General features: G+C 39.2%; 1 protein-coding gene across 1 annotated transcript in view; it reads left to right on the forward strand.

Annotated features, from left to right (window-relative positions):
* The first annotated feature begins 905 nt into the window (after positions 1–905).
* TARBP1 (tRNA guanosine 2 -O-methyltransferase TARBP1) overlaps positions 906–21,817 on the forward strand; it is a 32,950-nt gene continuing 12,038 nt past the window's right edge. The window contains exons 1-17 of the mRNA XM_085219715.1: positions 906–1,796; positions 2,812–2,909; positions 3,758–3,827; positions 4,626–4,774; positions 5,304–5,356; positions 6,786–6,883; positions 7,508–7,643; positions 8,536–8,632; positions 9,748–9,837; positions 11,561–11,699; positions 13,229–13,325; positions 13,620–13,795; positions 16,709–16,806; positions 17,565–17,726; positions 18,796–18,989; positions 19,706–19,961; positions 20,044–20,232. Of these exons, the coding sequence (XP_085075841.1) occupies positions 959–1,796; positions 2,812–2,909; positions 3,758–3,827; positions 4,626–4,774; positions 5,304–5,356; positions 6,786–6,883; positions 7,508–7,643; positions 8,536–8,632; positions 9,748–9,837; positions 11,561–11,699; positions 13,229–13,325; positions 13,620–13,795; positions 16,709–16,806; positions 17,565–17,726; positions 18,796–18,989; positions 19,706–19,961; positions 20,044–20,232 (2,940 nt within the window). The 5' untranslated portion in view covers positions 906–958. The remainder of the gene's footprint in view (positions 1,797–2,811; positions 2,910–3,757; positions 3,828–4,625; positions 4,775–5,303; positions 5,357–6,785; positions 6,884–7,507; positions 7,644–8,535; positions 8,633–9,747; positions 9,838–11,560; positions 11,700–13,228; positions 13,326–13,619; positions 13,796–16,708; positions 16,807–17,564; positions 17,727–18,795; positions 18,990–19,705; positions 19,962–20,043; positions 20,233–21,817) is intronic.

Raw genomic sequence — 21,817 nt, forward strand, 5'->3', positions numbered from 1 at the left:
GTAAGTTTGCAGGTTACACTGAGTTGGGGAGAAGTGATGATGTGCCTGAGGGTAGGAAGGCCTGACAGGCTGGATTGCTGGGCTGGGGCCAGTGGGATGAAGTTCAACATGACCAAGCCCTGGGTCCTGCACTGTGGCCACAACAACCTCCATGCATCATTACAGGCTTGGGACAGAGTGGGTGGAAGGCTGCATGGAGGAAAAGGATCCTGGGTCGTTAGTTGACAGCCGGCTAATCATGAGCCAGCAGTGCGTCCAGGTGGCCAAAGAAGGCCCATGGCATCCTGGCTTGTATCAGAAATGGTGCAGCCAGCAGGAGCCAGGAGGTGACCATCCCCCTGTACTCAGCCACATCTCAGGTACCATGTTCAGTTTTGGGCCCCTCACTACAAGGAAGACATTGAGGGTCTGGAATGTGTCCAGGAAAGGGCAATAAAACTGGTGAGGGGCCTGGAACAGAAGTCAGTGCGGAGCGGCTGGGATTGTTCAGTCTGGAGAAGAGGAGGCTCAGGGGAGAACTTATTGCCCTTACAGCTCCCTGGAAGGAGGTTGTGGTGAGGTGGAGTTTGGCCTCCTCTGCCAGGTAACTGCAATAGGACGAGAAGTAATGGGCTCAAGTAGTACCAGGGAGGTTTAGGTTGAATAATAGGAATTTTTTCTTCTCAGTAATGAGGCATTTGCACAGGCTGCCGAGGGAGGTGACAGAGTCAGTGTCAGCGATGTTCAAGAAAGGTGGAGATGTGGCAATGACGGACAGGGTTAGCGAGCATGGTGGGGATAGGTCGACGGCCGCACTTGGTATCGACTTGACCGGCAAGCCGCCCCGATACCGACCCACGAGGATACCGCCCCTCCCCTCAGTCCTCATCTGGGCGCGGCCATTGGGAGCGGCGCACACCGTCCGCTGGGCCCCGCCCGCGCATGCGCAGAGAGGTGCAGAGAGTCTCCCCCGCCCGCGATGGAGGTGGTGCTGGCCGACACGCTGCTCGCCCGCGGCGGGGATCCCGCCGAGCTGCTGCGGGCCGTGTGCGCGCCGCTCTCCGCCGATCGCGCGGAGGCGCTGCGCCTCCTGCTCCAGCGCCTGGCCGCCGGCGAGCCGCGGGGCGAGGCGGAAGGCGAGGCGCTGCGGCGGGCCGCCTGGGAGGTGGCGCTGGAGCGGTGCCGGCCGCTGCTGCGCCTCGGGGAGGGGGCGGCGGGCGGCGCGGAGCGGCTGCGGTTGGGTCGGGCGGCGCGGGGCGCGCTGCGGCACTGCGTGCAGCTCTGCGGGGCGCCGCTGGCCGCCCGTCTGGCCCGCGACGCGCTGGCCGAGCTGGCGGGCGGCGGGCCGGGCGCGGAGGCGGCGGTGGAAGCGCTGGCGGCGGCGGCGCCGCGGCTGGAGGAGCCGGTGCTGGTGGCGCGCTGCGTGGCGGTCGCGCTGGCGCTGATGCGAGAGGAGGGCGAAGGCGAGGCGGCGGCCGCGCTGGTGGCCGGGAGGCTACTGCCGGCGCTGGGCGGCAACGGGCCGGCGTTGGGACGCGTGTGGGACGGGCTGCTGGGCGGCGGGCCGGCGCCGCGGGCCGGGCGGGCGCTGCTGGCGCTGAGCGCGCTGGCCGACGCGCTGCTGCCACCGCGGGGCCCGGGGGCGGCGGCGGCGGCGGACGCGCGGCTGTGTCCTCGCTTCTGGCGGCTGGTGCAGGAGGGGCTGACCGAGCGGGACGGGCTGTGTCGGAAGAGGGCCCGCTACCTGCTGAAGCGCGCCGTAGACCTCAGCGGCGGTCAGGCTGCCTGTCTGCACTGCCCTCCGGACGGCCCGGACGGTACGGCCCCGTGTCGCGTTCAGCGTCTGTGCGAGCCGGCAGTATAGGGCTTTCGTCCCTCTCCTTCGGCCCTGCCTGACTGAGGTGGTGGGGGGCGGCTGGGCAGGGCCGGGCCCTAAGGTTGTGTCTGTGTGGAAAGCAGTACGTCCTCCCGAGCCCCTGTTGCAGAACTAGCACAACTTCAGAAGAGTCAGGATGCTTAATGGGATGCTTAAGAATTGCACTGACTTTACTCATTGTCATAGAGTGGTTGAGCTGGATTGGGTGAGTCCCAGACCCTGGTTTGTGTTGGACTGATGGGATTGTGGACTCGTAAAATCGTTTGAGTTGGAAAGGACCTTCTAAGACCACCTCGTCCAACTGCCCTGCAGTGAACAAGGGCCCCTACAGCTAGGTCAGGGCTCGGAGCCCCCTCTAGCCTGACCTTGGATGTATGCAGGGCTGGGACATCCACCACCTCTCTGAACAACCTGTGCCAGTGCCTCACCACTCTCACTGTAAAAAGCTCTGTATCCAACGCAGATCTCCACTCTTAGTTTGAAACTATTTCCCCTTGTTCTGTCAGAACAGACCTTGCTAAAGAGTCTGTCCCCTTCTTACAGCCCTCATTTAGATGCTGAAGGACTGCTATCAGTCCTCCTTGGAGCCTTCTCTTCTCCAGGCTGAACAGCCCCAGCTCTCTCATCCCCTCCTTGCAGAAAAGATGTTCCATCCCTTGGATCATTTTTTTTTTAACCCTGCTCTAATACACTTCAGAGTGTTGAGGCATGCTGTGTCCTGCTTGTTCTCAGCCTGCAAGACCACTTGGATATGTTCTACCAGTCACATGGGAATTATCACTAAAGGCTTGTGGGCTTGTAGAGTTTGTTGTGGTGGCCTCAATCATTTAAAACTGAATTCTGTAGAAGCTGGGGTGAAGAAAGGCTCTCTTTCCATCTTAGGCTGTTGAATTTAATCTTTTGCAGAATGGATTCCAAAGGAACTGTGCCTGAATAAATGTTTTTGTTGCTTTTAGAATCAAGTCTGTTTTGGTGGTCTGCTGAGGAGAATGAGAAACTCCTGCAGTTCTGGGAAACTTACATTTTGATCATGGAAACTTTAGAAGGAAACCAGGTGAGGATGCCTCAGAACCTGTGCTTATCCATAGTTTGTATGTGATATGTTTCTTTTGGCACATATATTATAGGTTTTCTTTGCTTCTGTTGTTGATTTTTTTTTTTTTTTTTAATATTTGTTGGAAGGTATCTAAACATTAACGGGCCTCTTTTTATTTTGAGTATCTGAAATACAGCAAGTGTGATTTATTTAGAGGAAAATTCTGAATTTATTCCATCTGTGGAAGAATTCTGATTAAAGCTCTGGGCTGAACTAAGAAAGGGAAACCTGGGCTGTAAGTTTCAGGACCATGGCTAACCTGTTCCATCGTGCAAATCAGGCTGCTGCAGTTGATAACTTCTTTTCAGTAGAGGGCACTACATCTCTATAGTAAAGTACTTTGTGAACTTGGACAGAAGTAATTCTGCTCGATTCAGAGTCTAGTGTACTGGATAGAAAGAGGCTGCTGCACTTGTGTGATATGGCAATAGTCAGTTGTGACCATGTCTTACTTATTTTACACTATTTATTATTTTCCTGTAGCTGAGCGAAATAGTATTTATCAAAATGTTTGAGTTTTGTGCTCTTATTTGAAACTTTCCCATTATAATTTGATGAATGGGATAGTTGTTTATTGGGAAGTCTTGTTTTGATGATATAGTAGTGGAGATGTATCAGTTAATCTTAAGTGGCAGACTGTAATTCAGTGCTATGTACCAGCCCTGGGATCAGTTGCACAGGCATTGTTTATATCGTCAATTGTTGTGTGAGTGTATTGATAGTAAATTCCATCCCATGACTAAGTGCTGATTCTTAGGTTTGAGTAATAAACAGACTACTTAAGTTGCATCTGATTTACATTTCAGATCCATGTCATAAAGCCAGTATTACCTAAACTAAACAGTTTATATGAGCTTGCTATATCAGGAGAAGAAGGTAAGACATCATTTTCTGAAACATCTCATAAACGTTAGGCAATTAAGTCTCATTTTTTTTCTCTTTGATGTTGTTATAACAGCTCTTTGCTAAGTTTTACAGGCAGTGCTTTTCTGCTCTGTTGCGCAACAACAAGAAATCCTACCATATGACAAAATTGCACGTTAACTCCTCATGCCACTAAACCTAATTAAAAGGTCTTTTCCTGCTGTATTTTGTTTTACTTGAGGTAGTGTGTAAACAAAACAAAGTCAGGAGTTCTTAAGGTAGATCTTACAAGTCACTTGTACAACTCTGTAGAGAGAGGAGGGGGAAAAGAAAGCCTCAGAGGAAAGAGAATGAATAAAAGGAGCCAGTGATGCAACAGGACTTGCTACAGAACAAAATGGGGCTAGTCTAACTAGTGCAAGGTGGTGGAAGTTAAAGTTCCCAGATTTCTAAAGTAGAACAGTGGCAAATAAGAAAATGTTGCAGGCAAGTACAATATTTGAACAAGAAGACTTGCAATAAAAAGGACATAGTTTCTTCTGTTTTGTAGTCATTTTCATTTGTGACTGATGAAGCTTGGAATAAATTTTGGGAATCATGCTAATATATTTTTTGCCTAGAAGGTTTAGTAAGGCATTTTTATAAATCTAATAGCTGTAATAGTCTTTTTGAAATCCACTGTGCGTTATCCAGAATGTCAATATGTTGTATATTTAATACACTTCCTTAAAACATGGAGTTGGTTAAGGAGTATGTTGGTGTGTCACTGTCATTTCTATGTTAATTTAGAAGAATTTGCTATTGTAACAGGTTGTTGGTTGTTTCACCCATCGTGGCACATGTGCATCTATAAAAGAATGTTTGAGAGTGAGAATAAATCACTGACAAAGGAAGGAGTTCTTCATTTTTTGGAGCTTTATGAAACCAAGCATCTTCCAAATTCGCTTGGTTTTTCAGAGGTAAGAGGCTTGGTATTACTTGCCAGATTAAGCAGATGTTCTAACCTGTCATGTTTTGTAATACCAGTTGCCTCAGTAGCTTTACAATTAAATACATTCTGTATAAATACCCTCTTACGTAGCCGTGTGAATGACAGCAATATTTTTAATTGGTGTCAAATATAATATCACTTGTTAAATGGCTTGGCTAGAGAGGAGTGCATTTTTATGTGCAGTCATTCATTCACATTTCAGACTAATGTTCTCTAAAGTTACCATGGTATTGAAACTTCTATCAGAAGTTAAATTAGCAGGAGAAGGGTTGATGCTTCTGATTTCCACTGGCCCTGGCCCTCCCCAAAATTATTAATCATTATTAATTGGCTGAACAGAATAAAATGTGAACTTAATCAAGTCTGTGTGCAGCATCTCCTACTTAAGGATTCTGGCTTTCTGTCTCTACTTTTAAAATGAAATAAAGTAACCCTAGTTTGTCTCTATTGGTGCTTTGCAAGTATACATTTAGCCACTGTTGTTCTTCTTTTATCAGTTTGTTATTGGACCATTAATGGATGCCCTCTCAGAAAGTTCCCTTTATAGTAGGTAAGCCACTGATTATTAAATGCAGTGTTTATTGGAATTGTCCTAATAATACTCATTTCAGTGTGTTAGCAAAATTTTGGGTAAAGAAAAACACATTAATAAATAAATGGTGTTTACTAAACTCATGGGAAGAATTTCTCAGGAAAGATGGGTGGCTGTAAGATGAAGCAGGTTCAATTTCAGCAACATAGGGTTGCCATAAGGTCCCAATTAACACCTGGGAACCAAGTGAGACATGGTAAATGACTGGAATGGCTATCTCTTATTTTTCTTAAATCATGTTCAGAAGGTGTTGCAAATTCATAACTGATAGAATTTTTTTTCCAAAGTACAGCAGGTTATTTGAGGTCGGGAGATGACAGTGACCTCCTTTGGTATAAATATGTTTTAAAAAAAAAAAACAAAAAACTAAAACAGATGAGAGTTGGAGGGGTTCTGAATTGCAGTACATTCAATCTACTGATGGCCTTAAATTCTTTGTCTTAGTTACAGTGGGAGTGCTGAGAATGGGAAATAACGTGCTGAAAGCACTTTTTGCCAGTTGAAATAACTTGAGTGAAGAACAGTCAGCTGTTGATATAAAATGGTGCTAGGTTAATACATGAGTCTTCTGTCTTAGCTTCTGCAGTTCTGGTGAAACATATGTTGGGATATTTCTGAAAATAGAGTGGAAGTATGTGTTTGATTTTACCAGAAATATACAAAGCTGTTTGGGTTAATGCCAAGCTGTATGAGAGAAAACTGTAGAATTTTGTGATTGCCTTGTGCTAATCCTTGGTCGGCAGGTTTCTGAGGCTTTATATATGTGCTTTATCTCTGTTTCTCTCATGGAAAACTTCTTGCATCTTTTCTCAAACCTTTTTGTGCTGGTCAGTAGTTTTGTTTATGCTCTTTTAAGGAGGGAAATCCCTTCTGTCTTGTGCTGCTGTGGAGATAATTTGTCTTCGATGTTCTCCAGATCAGACCATTCTCCTCCTCGCTGCAAGTTGTTCAGAGAATTTTCTGATTTTTGTTCCATGGGCCTTGTTAACCTGCTTACCCAAAGACCTGTAGCATATCATGTGTACAGACACAGTGTTGAATCCACGCTGCCGTTTCTTAATGTGGGCTTAACACAGGATGATCCCAGCCTTGAGTAACTAGAGGCTGTGCTTGAATGCTTGAATGTGCTGATACATACTGTGTGCTTGGAGGTGGCCAGGGAGATTGGCGTTTTGGTAACTTCCTTCATCCTCTCTGTATTTGCCAGATGCTGTTGAAACACTGGGCAAAGTGGAGGGAGCAGGATGATGCACTCCACCACAGTGCCCTGTTGGAACAGTCTCTGCAGTGAATTTACTTCTGAGCTGCATTTTATTTTTGTTTAGGGTCAGTCCTACTTGTAGCTGCTAACATGACAGTTGTGTATTTCCTATTTAAAACCCAACAGGACACCAAGTCAGCTAATAGGAGCCTGTCCTCCTTTGGGAATGAGGCTGCGGAAATTTTTGGCTACTTATCTGATGCTTCTTCCAGAAGAAGAAAAAGGTATGTTTCATTTTCACTTCCTATCTTTTTTTTTTTTCTTTTTAAGTAAAGAAGTCAAAGCTACAGACCCATTTTCCATATCCCATGTGTGCATTTGCCACAGTTTTTCCACATTACTTGAGGGGAAAGAAGTAGTAGTTCTCATTTTGACAGTGGAGTTTCCACTTTGAAGAAGGAATTCTTCAAAGATTTTGAGGGACTGCTGTAACAAGCTACAAAATTGTTTTAAGGAAAACTGAAGCATGCTTACATTATTTTATGAGAAGAAAAAAAGATAAACCTGAGTTCGGGAGGTTAATAGCTTTGTGCAGTTTGAATAATGCAGCACTATTCAAAGAAATCTGTAAAACTGTGACATTCTGTGGTGTGGGTTTTTTGGCTTGTTAGGTTGAGTTACCAAAACAAACAATCTGCCAGACCTTTCTGGTCACAATCTGCGTAGTGAGGTGTTCAAAAGAACCAGTCAGAGTGCTAAAGAAGAAGTTGAATAAGGGTTCTTTCATTATGAAGTTGATGCAGAAAGATTTCTGGGACACTAATGCTTTTCCTCAGAGTCCTTCTCATTTAAATGCATTTGAGAGCAGGAAATCACACTTGATTTATTTTGTTTACTTTTATTTTAAGGCGGTTTCCTGTTAAAGTTTATTCAGAAGATGACAAATCGGCATTGGTGTGCTGTTCCCATTTTGTTTCTTTCTATGGCTCTAGCATACATCCCTGCATGTAAAGTACTGGGCACTGATGGACTTCATGCTTTAAGGTAAAATATGAACCACGCTTTGTTCTTAGAGACTTCTTGTAAGGATATGTACTGAACACCTAGAACCAGAATTTAATTCATCTCTTACTTCTGGGATGATCTGGTTGTCCATGATAATGGAAAATTCCATTTCCTTTATGACTAATTCACAGAATGTAATTGATGAACTAAGTATTCATACCACAGGGTGACTTAAAGAAAATCAAAAGCAAAAGCAAAAATCAGTGTTTTCAGACAATTGCCATCACTTCTTTTTTGGCATTGTTTATCCTGAGTCTTCTATACTTTCTAACTGATCTTCTAATTACATTAAAACCTTGTGTCATGGTAGGTGAGGCTAGAAAGGCAGCCCACAAGATTGAAGTCTGAAAGACCTGTAAATAAACGGCTAGCTTAAGTTCTTAGCACACACCTTGTTTTTATATCTACTGATATTTAGTAAGTGCTTTCGTTCATTTTCAAGACATGTTAAAAGTCAGTGATTACTCCAGTCTAAGTGAATTTAAACTTTGAAATAAAACTTTATTTGTAACCTAAGGAATATTGATTAAAAGTAATTTACAAAGAATGAAGTCAAGACCTATCTGCTGATCAGAGCAGTGGATTTCTTTCTGTTTCTTTAATTGCTAGTTTAGGAATTTGATGGCATATTTACTTTCTCCGACAGATAAACAAATGCAAACAATTATCAGTTTGAACTGATGTGACCATAGAGATTCTTTGTTTCAGGTTGCCTGAATCAGACAGCATACCATGATTGCGTTATATCTAGTAGAATGTGTTGCTAAATACAATCTAATATATTGAAAATAGTAATTGGCAAGTATAAGATGCTTCTGAACATCCTCAATGTTTTGTTCTACATAGTTTTACATATTTTTCCTATTTGCAGAGATGTCCTCCAGTGTACCATGATTACACATCAGATTTTGTTGCGTGGAGCTGCTCAGTGCTATCTTCTTCAAGCAGCCATGCATTTGACAGATGTGGTGAGGTTTTGTTTTTGTTCTGTTTTTTTCTTCCTGTTGTAGTAGAAATGCACTAATGCTTTTGTTGGTTAAACAGAGTATAACAAAATTCCTAGACAGAGCACAGAACAATTGATTTTGCTGGATTTGCAATTTTTTTTTAGGAACTACTTAACTCGTAAAATCATTTGAGTTGGATGAGATTTCTTTTAAAAGTCATCTAGTCCAACTCTCCTGCACTGAACAGGGATACCTGCAGCTGGATCAGGTTGCTCAGAGTCCTGTCCGGCCCAACCTTGAATGTCTCCTGGGACATCCACCTCCTCTCTGGGCAGCCTGTGCCAGTGCTTCACTACCCTTAGCATTAAAAAAAAAAAAAAAAAAAAAAAAAGTACTTAAATATGGCTAAGCTTCTGTTAACTTTAATTTTCATAAGGTGAAGGGTTTCTTTATTACGTTTTATTAGTTGGTATTTGCTCGTAGTATTTTCATGCACTGTTTATAAAACAGTACCCTATTATAACATACACTGTATAAACTATGATTTTAACAGTTATGAATGTTCATTTAGTTCCTAAATACCTAAAGAATAAAAGTATTAATATCAGAATGATAAAGCTGTTGTAAATGTTGAACTAGCAAGAACTTTATTCAGTAGACAGATGATTCATGTTGTTATAACATGCTTGCTTAGATGAATGAACTCTATGCACTAGCCTTCAGTTAGGAGCTTCCATGTTGAACAGAATTGTGTTTTCAGAAGTACAGAAATAGTGCTTAACAGTGACTGATGTCATTGATTTAAAAGGTATTAATAATGGATAGCAAGTTCCTTTAGCCATTTGTTAATTTTCAGGTAGATTTCAGGAAGAGAGGTGTTGAGACTATTTAAGCTGTATGGTTCCTCCCATCTCAAACATTGTATAATTTTAATGCTTGGAGGAACTCAATTATATTCCTTAATAAGGGTAAGGTTGGCCCCTAAGAGCCAGAAATGAGTCTGTTCAGTGGAAAGGAAAGATCGCATCCTTCTCTTGCAACATTTGTCAAATGAGAGCAACTTCCTGAATCATCAAGTAGGTGTTACACATTGAATAGCTGTCAACATAATGTACAGTTTTCATTCATTGTTTCAGGAGAAAGTGTCTCTCCCAGAGGTTGCCAGCTTTCTTCTGTCCCTTAGACCAGAGGAGTCCCTAAGGAGAGATACCACGTTATGGATGGAGGTGAGAACCAAAGCTACTTTTATGTTCACCGAACACTTTTTAATAGCTATAGAAATGCATGATTAATTACTGCTTATGTAATATTTAACTATTATTTATGTAATATTTAATATTTAGTTAGCAACGTTTGCATTGGCATATTCTGAGCTTTCTGGATGTGGAGTCCTAAGGGTTTTGCTTGAAAGCTGATTTTCCTTTATTGCCATAGAAGGGTTAATGTTAACCATACAAAAAAAAAAAAAATTCAGCAGATTCAAAACTAAAGAATTCTAAGCTGTATCATCACAGCTGTTGAAGGTAATAAGAGGGGAGAAGATGACCTTCTGCAGAATTGAGAACTTCTGTGGGAAGAAAAAGGTCTGTCTTGAGGCAAAGTGTTTTTTTTTTTTAATTTCTTCAGAGCTTCTATGTACCAACTGGTCTTGTTCTTAATCTCTAGAATATCTAGTATTGCAGTTTTTGCGTGTAAACATACCGAAATGCATATCAGAATCAGTTCTTACTCAACTTTTTGGTCCCCAAATACTGTCCTTTGAGAGACTTCTGTGTCATTGCAGCCCCAGTCTTCTGTTTTGTTTGCCATTACAGTAGCAAATAAAATCACAGTTGGTAAGCCTGTACCAGTATCTGTAATCTCTCCCATCAGGGATCCATGCTCTCTCTTTTAAATCATTGGTATCATAAAGTAGAATGTGCAAAGCAGGGCATCCATGGAATCCACAGAGCCACGACTTGGGCTTTTCTCTCTGCTTTTATTAAGGATACCACATGGGTGTAACATCCACAGCTGAAGCTGTTCTTGGTTATCAGACTCTCCAGGCAGTTATTTCTATATAGTATTTCTATATAAGTTATCAACTTTGTGACTACTTTTTTTTTCCTCCTCCTTAACTTTATTTTTGTAAAATTTCATCTAATAGAACAAATTAAAGAGTGATAGTTTTCTAGTATGGTGCACATTTACCCTTTCCCTTAGTTCTGAGAGTACTATTGGAGATAATGTGAGTCTCTGTATGGGCAAGTATGTGGGCCAAAAAATGTATGAGCTGCCTCTGATTTGCACTTTGTATGCAAACACAGCTGAGGCAGGAATAATAGGGTGAGCTCAGAAGGAAGAATACGCCTAGCATGTAGAGAGGAATTGTGAATTTTGAATTTCTAGGTGTATGTCTATAAGATAAGTATGTACATAAGATGCAAATTTCTATGAAAAATTCCTCCAAGAAGAAATGATTTTTGTATGTAGAATATACCAGAAGCAACTGAGCAAGTAGCCATAGCTTTGGCTGGTTTTGCAGCAGTAGAGGGCTTTTGCAGCATTGTTTTGTTATGTGTGCTGTACAATTCATCCTATCCCATTGATTTTTTTTTTTTATATATAAAACAACAATGCGATTTTCATTAGATAACATTTGATGATCAGAAGCCTCTTCTGGAACAAGGGGATTTTACCAGCATTACATAAATTTCAGAGTTGTTTTTTTCCCTTATGTTGATACCAATAATCTTCTCTTTTTAGATGCTCTGAATGACTCTAATTCTGTGTGTGGATTGTAGCATGCTAAGCCTCTTGGTAGCTCCAGTGTAGACCTGTTGTAGTGTGGATTTGCTGATGTAACAGTTTATATTTCTGTGCTTTAACATACTGCGTCATCTTGGTGATGTCAGCACAGCACAGAGTCAGCAGATAGAGTTAAATAGCAACATACTGGTTTTAATTTAGCTTTGCTGTTGGCTGCAAGTGAATGACAGATGCTTTGGGAAGTCTGTGTGCTCTGATTTTGAGCATCAGGAGATCTCATCACTGTGTCTGTATGTGAGCAGTCTTGTGAGAGGGTACCTTAAGACACCTGCATCTGAAGGTAAGTTAAATATTTTTTAATATAAAATGGTTTTGATCATAATTTGAAAAAAACATTTTAAAAAGACATTGCTTTTTAGAAGAGTTATTAGCTTGTTTATATTGTACCTATCCAAATTCTACTCAAGTTGTGACATTTATCATTCTTAAATACAAACTTCATTTTTTTCATCATAAAAAATAGTCCCACGGTATTAATTGAAAACTAAGCCTTAATACTCAGTTTTACTGCTGTGTTGATGCTTGTCCATTAGATTTCTTTTATTACTTTTCTGGGGATGCATGAAAATGCTGCAGTATGGTGACAGAGGAACATACAAACAAATGTGGATAGATGCCAGTCTGGTAATCTTGAAAGAAAATCTATGGCACTTGTCAGCAAAATGTAAAGTGACCTAATATATTTATGGAGAGAGAATTTGGAATCATGGTTACGCAGTTCATTGCACACCTTCCAGAAGCAGATGAGCTGTGATTTTTACCGGGGAATGTTCTTTGTACTCTGTATAGATACGCAGGTGAATTTTGAAGAGACTTCTTTCCTCACTACCACAGTTTGATTTATTATAACTTCTCTTCCATAGTTTTCTTTCAGGTACATTGAAATGAGTGTCAAATTGATTGGTTTGAATGCTGTCTAACTTTGTGTGACACTCATTTTGATACTGGCCTACAGAAGACACAAAAGCTAGGTCAGAATTTGCTTGTGATAAACAGCTTCAGAAGCTTTACACAGCCTAGAAACTTAGTGTCTAATCATAATACAGTGAAGTTGCAAAGAAATTTTATTGATTAGTTTTCCAGGGTAAACCCTTTACTAAAAGATTTTAGCAGATCTTCTCTGCTGACTGAAACGTTTTAGGACTTTATCTGTAATTCCGTGGTGTACATCTGCTTCACTTTTTTAAGAGGGGTGTTTGTTTTATTTTGATTTGATATGAATTTCAGTTTATAAGCAGCTGTATGAAGGGGAGGGCTATGAGGGGGGGGAAGGGCCATATCCAGCTGCTTGAACTGAACCTCCAAAGTTTGTTTTGTGTTCTGAACTTCTGAAGCCAAAAACCCTGAAGCTACCCTAAGAACTATGTAAGAAGTTATTTGTAAGTACAATTACGTGTTCAATAAGGAAAGTTCAGTTCAGCTTTTTAAAATTTCCTTCTGATATGATAGCTTTAGTTCTTGATATAACTTCTAGCTGGCTAAAATAACAACTGATGTTTCTGAGGAAGCATTATGAGATTACATTCTTGTTTAACTTCATTGAGTATGCAGTGTTCTTTTAAAAGCAATAGATAAGTGTGTTGTGAGTCTGTTACTACATGTTTTCTAAATTGATTTTGGCATACAGGCTAACAGGATCAACTTCTGTGAGGTGTAGAAAAGAAAACACTTGTGCTTGAGTTTGTATATAGAAGAAAGAATGCAGAAAATAATCTTGTTAACACTAGTTGCTGTTCTTTTGATAGTTTGTTAAATTAATATGATGCTATTTTCTAAATGCTGTGGAAACCTTAAAATATCTTTGATCAGGAGAACATTGCTCTATGCCTGACTGGTTTGAAGCTAAGCTTGTTGCAACAATGATTCTGTTGGCTGCTGACGTGGAACGGATGAGGAATAAATCCAGGTAAGTATGAACTACCTTGTCTTACATTTCTCTCTCCTTTTTTTGTTATCCCCTGACATTCAAAGGGTCTGATAGAAGTCTGATCAAATCAGGAAGTTGTCCTTTTTTCCCTTTTCCCTGTGGACTTTGGGTCAGCTTGACAGTTTGTAGACAACTGCAAACATACTGGGTAATGTTTCCCTAGATTCTTAAGTGATATGGAAACCTATGGGCTATTTATTTCCATAAGTGACTTCAGCACTTAAGGCAGATACTCAGAAGAAGACTTTCTTTTTAATTTTTGTTTTTGTGTAGTGGAAAAAGCAACATAAAATGGATTGAACTAGAGGCTTTCTTGAACCCTCTTCTGGATGTCTTGATGAAACTTGGCAGTAATGCTTACATACCAACACTGAAAACAGATAAAAGCCTACAGCTTCTCTTGAAGTTATTGCAGACCCGTTCGTTAAAATGTTCCAATACACAAGATGGTTAGTGATATCTTCAGTATACTGTGTCTTATATTAATTACAGTCTAACTAAAACTAAGATACTTCCATGTTTTAAGACTATTGTCAACTTAATACAAGCCTAGAAGTGATAAAAGTGAAAATTTGACATATCCTTTATGAAATTAGGTTCAGTCCTAGAGGTTCTTCTGAAGGTGCCCCAGGGACTGGGAATTGAGAATGTGGAACCTTTCTCAAAAAGCACTTGTTATCCGTTAAATTAGATTTGCTGATATCTAAAAAGCGGAGAATGAGCCCATGTTGCAAGTACCTGTAGGCCTGTTCTTTGCCAGTCTGTGGATTTCACAAATTGTTTAGACAGTTCAAAAAATAAATAAGTTTAGAAACCCAGCCTAGCCTGTTTAGTTACCCCACGTTCAGCTGAAGCCTTCCCTGAGCACATCAAGTGATCCTGGTAGACACTATTTCCATGGTTGACTGGTAGATACTTTTCCTTCGATTAACGCTATTCAGTCTGCAAAAGTTAAGATGTCCCCGATTATTTCACAGTATTTGGTATCATTTCACTTGGCATGCTCAGCTGACTTGATTTAGCTTGGTCTTGGTTAAAAGCAGGAAGATGAAGCGGTGCTCACTAAGCACAAGTGTGCTCATCTGACTGTCCGGGAGGTTTGACCTGTGCCACTGGCTGGGCATCTTACCTTGTAGCCGTGGACTCCAGCAACTGTGGAGTCCTTACAGCTCCTTCTGATAAAGCTTTGTCAGTTTGTAACCAGAGTATATCTTCCTGAGAGTGAGGAATTGCAATATAATTTTCATGGTTAGGATGCTGAACTTGAACAGGATGAATCTTGGTGGTTTTTTTCTTCCTCTCCAGATTATTCTTCAGTGTGTTATTTATAAAATGCAATAGGAGAATATCTTTGGAGCAGTGCCCGAATATCTACACTCTAATATGGGGAGAAAAATGATTTGGTATTCTGCATCCAAGTTTTGTAAAGATGTTTTAATGCAGACCTGAAGTAAATGCAAAACCTTATTTTAAGTGCTTTATACAGTTACTTCCCTTCCCCCTCTCCTCCAAAAAAATTACAGCTATTTGGAATGTAGAGTGCCAATTATGTGAGTTTTTACAGTTCATGTTTTTTAGTATTTTGTTCTGTAAATCATTTCTTTATCTGCCTCTGTGTTTTCTAAGGTAGGTGCAATCAGTCGCTTCTTCAGAAATTTAGATGCCCAGCTTAGTATTTCATGTTCTGCTGACAGAGTTCTTAAGCCATTGCAAGGCTGAGCATCATGGTGTTTGCCTCCTTTTGAATGCCCTGATAGATCAGGAGCCTTTCAAGTTGGACTTGTAATTTTGTGTTAAGATAAACAAAGATTGCTTTTCTTACATCATTTTCTATAATTTTAATGTTTTTCCATCTTGCACAAGAGAGACAAGTATTAAATCTTGTTTCTTGAGTTGTGAACTGGCTGTGTTGGGGGGTGGGATATAATGCTGCAGAATAAAGAACTTTTGCTGCTATGTTGATTAAAAACGAGGTGAGCAGTGATGGGAACAAGAGAAAATGGGAGGGAAGAAAAAAGGGATTTTATAAATTTGTAAAACAAAAATAATAACAACTTGAATATTTTTCACTTAGGAATGCTATAATGGGGATAGCCACGTCCACAAAGCATCAGCGTTTTTTCAGAGGTCTTAGCATCTATGCAGACTTCACTACTTCTGCTGTTTGCTATTTGTTTGTAATATGTTAGAGAGCCACTGACAGTGAAATGGATTTTGTTGTATTAAATGTTTATCCGAAGAATTTCTGGTTTTAATTGCATAACACTTTATAATGATGTGAAGCTTAAATCACTTTTTAGAAAAAGTGATGAGGTGTTAATAATGTGACATTTAACCTGCCTGTTCTATACAAATAAAGCATTAGAAATGCAGCCCAATAAGCTATTTTAACATAGAGCATTGAAGGTAAGCTCCGTATTGATTTGGAGCTTCTAGAAATGCATCCTGTTACACTTTCACCTTCTGGAAGATCTGCAAAAATGTTGCTATGTTAAATGTAATTCAAGGTCAGGCCAAAAAAAAAAAAAAAAACCAAAACAACAGATGTAACCTCTGAGTAATTCTGAATACAGAAACTAATGACTTAGGGTGGCTCAGAGGTGCAGAGGTTTGTAGCTGCCTGCTCATATTGATACTTTATTTCTTTGGCTTTCGTTTGCACCTAGCCTTCACCCCCTGGAACTCAGATCTAAGTGTGCTTGTGGATAAGTATGCTTTACCAGGGGCACTTACTTTGTTTGTGTAATAAACTTGTCTTTTTGTTTGTGAAATGCTATATTTTGCAGTATGTTGTGGAGTCCAGCCAGAGAAAGTACTGTGTTTAGTATAATAACCTTCTGTGATGTTACGCCAAGAGATCAATATCTTTTACGATTGGTCTCTATGCAAATCTTAATTACCTCTAAACAATTTGAAAGCAGACAAAACCCACACCATTTTAACTAATGTGGGTATTAGAAGGGAATAGGTGCATTTTTGTTACAGTGAATTGCTGGATCTGGAGACTTTGTTCTTTATTAAGGAGTAAGTTCATCAGTAAGGTGTTTGTGCACAGGGCTGGAACCAGAACGAGTGTGAATTAAAAACTGGAAAATAGCACTCTGGTCTTTGGGTTCCCCGTGGATGTGTGTTTTCAATTTTGTTACCTAATTCTTGTTAAATCCAAGGAAATTTCACCTGGCTTGATTCTTGGGACTATGGCTTGTGCCACTAAAGAGCACAGAGCTATATTAAAATGTTCTCAGGTATTTGAATACTTAGTACTATGTAATATCAGCACTGTAACTTAAATCTGAATGGTGTCATTTCTTTAAGAAAGCATACTACTTTGTGCTAATATTTCTATTCTACTTTTCACACAGATGAGGTGTTGTTTTTTATCTGGAAATCTTTAGTGACACCTGTGGAGAGTGTTCTTGAATTCATACTCCGGCAGCTTACTGCGAATGAGTTAAGTACGGTAAGTAATTATTTGGAGGCTTCCTTTGGTGTGGTGTTGCTTGGTAATTTGATTTACCAATGTCTGAGTTTTCATATCAAATTTATTAATGCCTAAAAAGTCCATTTGCTTAGAAACACTTCTGTAATTTTTTTAATGGGCACTGTTATGTATTTTTTGATGAAAAGTGAGTTTAGAAAAGAAAGCTGATGTAGAATTTGAAGAGGAATTTATAGTGATAATAGGAGTCAGAGTTGCTTCTTGTGTTTGGTGAAATGAAAAAAAAAAAAAAAAGTGAAGTCTGTGAGAGAACAGTGCAGTATCAATAACACAGGTGCCTGTTTCTGCAAAAGTAAAGGACAGAAGCCTGGGACTCCAGGCTGCTTTCAGTTTATGCTTTTCATGCTCTTTCTGAGAAAGGGAAGTGTGAAGGAGGAAAGAAAGGTTGACAGGCAATCTCCAAAATGCGAGTGTGACAGAAGAAGGATAAGGAAAGTTGTACTGCATCGAAGCAAATGCTAGAGTTGAATCAGAAGAATTTCAAAGTCTGAAAGATGGTGAAATTGCAAAGGTGCTACTACTAAAACTAAAGGATTTTTTGTTTGTCATACAGTTCCTTGAGTGTAAAAAAAAATATAATAATAATAATAAACAAAAAGTTGTTCAGCTGCAGTGACTGCTGTTGTTTTCCTTCTGCTATTGCTGTTGACATTTTTTTCTGTTTTCAGTTTGGTTCTTCCTCTTAATACTTCAGTTTACCTTTGTATACTCTTTCATAGGTCGGTGACCTGGATCGTTGTGATCTATACTTAGCTTTAATTCCAGAGATTGTGAACTTGTGCTTGCAATTCAGCTCAAAAAAGTTAACAATTATCAAGAATTTCATCTCACCCCTGACTAATGCTTCTATTCATAACTTTCGGGAAACAAATTCTGCAGAGGTAATTCAGTATTACTTAGAGCAGTAAATACTGATACGAAGTAAATAAGAGAGTAGTTATTGATTAATACAGATACGTGAAATTATAAGCATATCTATAAGATGAAGTAATATGTGTGTATGCATATACTTCCCAACATCTCCAATTAGTTGGCAGCATAGTGTCAATATAAAATATTTGTACCTAAGATTTTTAATAAGTTTTATTTTCTTACATTACTTTTTAAAAGGAGTTGGTGAAACTTAATTGAAAACTGTAGTTGACTATAATGGGCTAAATGTATTCAAAAGCTTTTTCCTCAAATATGAACTGGATTTTCCTGGGAAGTTACATCTAAATAAAATTGCCTTTGGCATGTCGCAGCATTAGCTTGAAATTGCAGTGAGAAAGATATTCTAGAACCCAGTCTTGCTTTGACTTTTGTTGCGTTGTTCCTTGTTCTGTAGCTGTATTTAATTAGGCTAATATATCTGAAATATATTTTCAAAAGGTAAAGAATCATTATTATCATTTAAAAGGAGGAGATTATACTGCCCAGCAAGTACTAGTTGTAGTCTTTGCTATTTTTTGTGTTGAATTATTCATCAAGAACAGCTAATAGCACAGTAAAAAGATTGTAAGGATTGGATTCGCCAGGATTACTGTTCTAAGAAAGAACAGAACTTTTTTACTTTACTATATGAATTATAATACTTCATTAGTTTCAAAATAAACATTCTCTGATTCAGCCAATGTTCAGTGGGGCCTCTACAAACTTCTTTTGAATTCAGTGAGAATTATATTTTCATGATGATATAGTGCATTTTAGATTCAGGTTTATTTAAGTAGAAAAAAATCCAGTGTTGAGCAATTCAGATGGGAAAATGTTTTCTGTGCTCTGGACGGCTAAAAGTATTTTGCAGATGCTTAAACAACAATGAGTTTTTAATAATATTAGGAAACTATATGCTTATTGACAATATTTTTTCTAAAGACATTTTGTTTCCTTATGTATCAGTTGGTTACTTGTGTTAGAGAAGAAATGGATGCGTGTTTGATGTTTTGTTTTTTTTAAATTTGGTCTTATTAGGAGCTGAAGCTTAAGGAGCAAATTAAAAAAGTAACTAGCATAGCCTCACTCACAGTAGTTTGTGAGCTAGTGGATCAGAAACCTGAAGCACATCTTGAAGATCTGCCTTCTGTCGGTGCTCTAAGGAGATTTACTGCCTTTTTCCAATCTAATGAAGTATTAAAGAAACCATCTTACATTGAAGAAAAAAGTGGGTACGTTTGTGATACTGATTAAGTAATAGTCCAGAACAAATTTGATTAAAGAGTGGAACAGTGATTAAGATGCTGTTTTTGTTTTTTTCTTTGATAACTTTGTACCAAGATAAAAATGAAGAATTGTGAGCAAAAATGATTCCTTCAGTTGCTCTTCTGTCTTTGTTCTGGTTCTAGAGCATTGAAACGGCCATAATATTTCAGACCAAAGTTCTAACTCAGTTCAGTGCTTAACTTTTTGAAGTTGAAGTACTTAACTTTCCTAGTACTTTGTAACCAGAGCTAGCTTTGAATGTTGCTGATACTTAGGCCACCTTACCTATCTGTACACTGCACAAAGCCATAGCATGTGCACAAGTCTATTTAAAAAGAAATTACTTACAGTTGGGAAAGGGAGGAAATCTAGAGCAAGCTGCAGAGTCAAAAAGCAAGTGCTTGAGGAATGTAAAAGTACAGAAAGCATGTGCTGATGTTTGTTCTGAAGACTCTTCCAGAAGTTTATAACTAATGAGACAGCCTGAGCTCAGGACTGATTTTTCTGTGTTTAGGAAACTTTATTTTTGGATTTCTTTTCAGTATTTTGCCCAATCTCCCCTTTAACCTGTGAAAATTTGAGTGTCTTAAGTATAGTAGGTACAGTAACGCTGTTCATAACAGATAGGAATGTGCGCAATGATTAAATGCAACGCATGCTTAAGAATTTTTTTTTTTTGCAGCTTATGTGAGGAAACATCTCAGGGATGGGGAAGAATTGTTGCACGCTATGTACGTGACCAGTGGATTTGCCTGCGTTTTGTTTTAAATAAACTTCCAATGTTGGCTCAAGAGTATGAAGAAGGAACTTCAGAACTGTTGTTGTTAACTGCTGAAAGATCAAAAGAAATTCTAGAGTCTGCATTGGAAACCCTAACTATTCTTCCCTCAGACCAAGTTTTACCTGTGTTTGACTGCATGAAAATCCTTGTTCCCAAGGTAAAAGATGAAACAACTGCAAGATACTATTTAGGTGTGTTTGTTTTGTCAAATTTAACGCATTTCTTCTTTTTCTTCTCAGCTTCTGAACTTACAGGAGTCTCTCTGCATAGAAGCATTCGATTTAGCTTGGAAAATCATATCCTCTTTGAGCAATACACAGCTAGTATTTTGGTCTAATCTGAAAGCTTTTGTTCGGTTCATCTTTGATAATGAGGTTCTAGCTGCTGCTGTAAGCGCGAAGGGCCCAGCGTATGCCAAGATAAAAGAGGTCAGTTTTGTGAGAAATAAACATACGTTTTCAGATCGAGATAAAATTTATTTTACTTCTCGTTTCCTCTTCAGCATTTGTGGTGGTTTCTTTTCATTTTCTAAAAGAAACTAGTTTGATAGGAGATCTGAGAATTAGGTTGAGGATAAACAAATGGAACTTGAAGCATAGAGCAGTGTTAGCTCCATTCTGTGAGCAAGTAAAAAGATCTGTGAAACCTTCACGTTCAGTCAGCTTTTACTCTTCCACTATTGAAGGTAATAGCAAACAATTGAAGGGAATCTGCAGTGCAACACAAACAAAAGATCAAAGTGCACTTTTTAAAAATATTGTTAGCTTTTCATGTTTGCCAGCTCGAGCAGTTTCAGAGTAAAGGCTTATAAATGAAAGACTTTACATATGTTTTATTTGTTCTTGTAATACAGAAAAAGAAAGAAGTGTTTCTCACATTTTTAGACTTCTACGTTCAGTAAAATGTGGGGTTTTTTGCTCTTTGAATTATACTTGCATTATGCACTTTCTCTGAATTTTTGTATTCAAGATTTGCCACCTGCGCTGACAGAAGCTGTTATTATTTTGGGAAATTTTTCTAAAAGTCTTTAAAATATTTTCTTAGATGGACCATCACAGCCTTTTAAAACTTAAATAGATGCTATTAAATAAGGGATCTTTTAACTGTTTAACTGCTTTTTCCCTCTGAGTGTCCAGGTGTAAGAAACAACAAAAAATATTGTCACCTTAGAATCGAGTTTAAAACTGTGTGATAGAACTGCTTCCATATTTTGTAAGACAAAGAATTTTAGTTGTTTTATGGGTTTTTTTTGTAAATGCACATAGAAGTCCTTCCCTTTGTCATGGTGTTTTTTCTTTCATTTTGAGTCCCTGTATTCAGTATTGGGATGCTGGTTTATCTTGGGCAGGAATAGGATACTTACTTCCTAAATAACACTTCATGTGGGTTTTTTGTTGTTTTTTTTTTACTGCTTTTCCTTGGGCCATTAAATAAATGTTTGTGCAGAGCACAGAGTGATCGTAAAGACATTTACCAGAGCATTAATACTTCATAAATTAGTTACCCATACGTATGTATGCTTAGTATTGTGTTTTGTTGCTTTTCACTTAGCACAGAAGTTACACTAGATCAGATTGCAGTTTTGTCTTGAACTTTGTCCCGATGTCAGATTCATATTTGTAAACAATAAATAATGTATAAGCTTTATTTTCGGCACACTTTCTTGAAATGAACATTGCTGTCATCTGTTCTAAGCAGTAAATAATGTTTTGCATTTGTAGTCTTAATGTGAACCCAAGCCAAAATAATGTGTGTACAGACATAGGTAAATATCTCCATGTTCTAGGAATTTGTGAGGTTTGTCTTTCATGATTATTTGGCCATTCTATGTGGCAACTGAGCTGTAGCTAGCTTACATTTCTTTTTTGTTGTTGTTCTTGTTTTTCCTTAATGTTAAGAATTACCATCTTAACTTCGGCATTAGTATTTCAGACATTATGAGTATGTAAGGTTTATTTTGCCAGCGTTGAGTCTTGAGTCTCCATGACAGCTATCCCACTGTCTGCAGTGGGA

The sequence above is a fragment of the Meleagris gallopavo genome, chromosome 2, assembly GCF_905368555.1.
Source record: "Meleagris gallopavo chromosome 2, MGAL_WU_HG_1.1, whole genome shotgun sequence".
Taxonomy (NCBI): domain Eukaryota; kingdom Metazoa; phylum Chordata; class Aves; order Galliformes; family Phasianidae; genus Meleagris; species Meleagris gallopavo.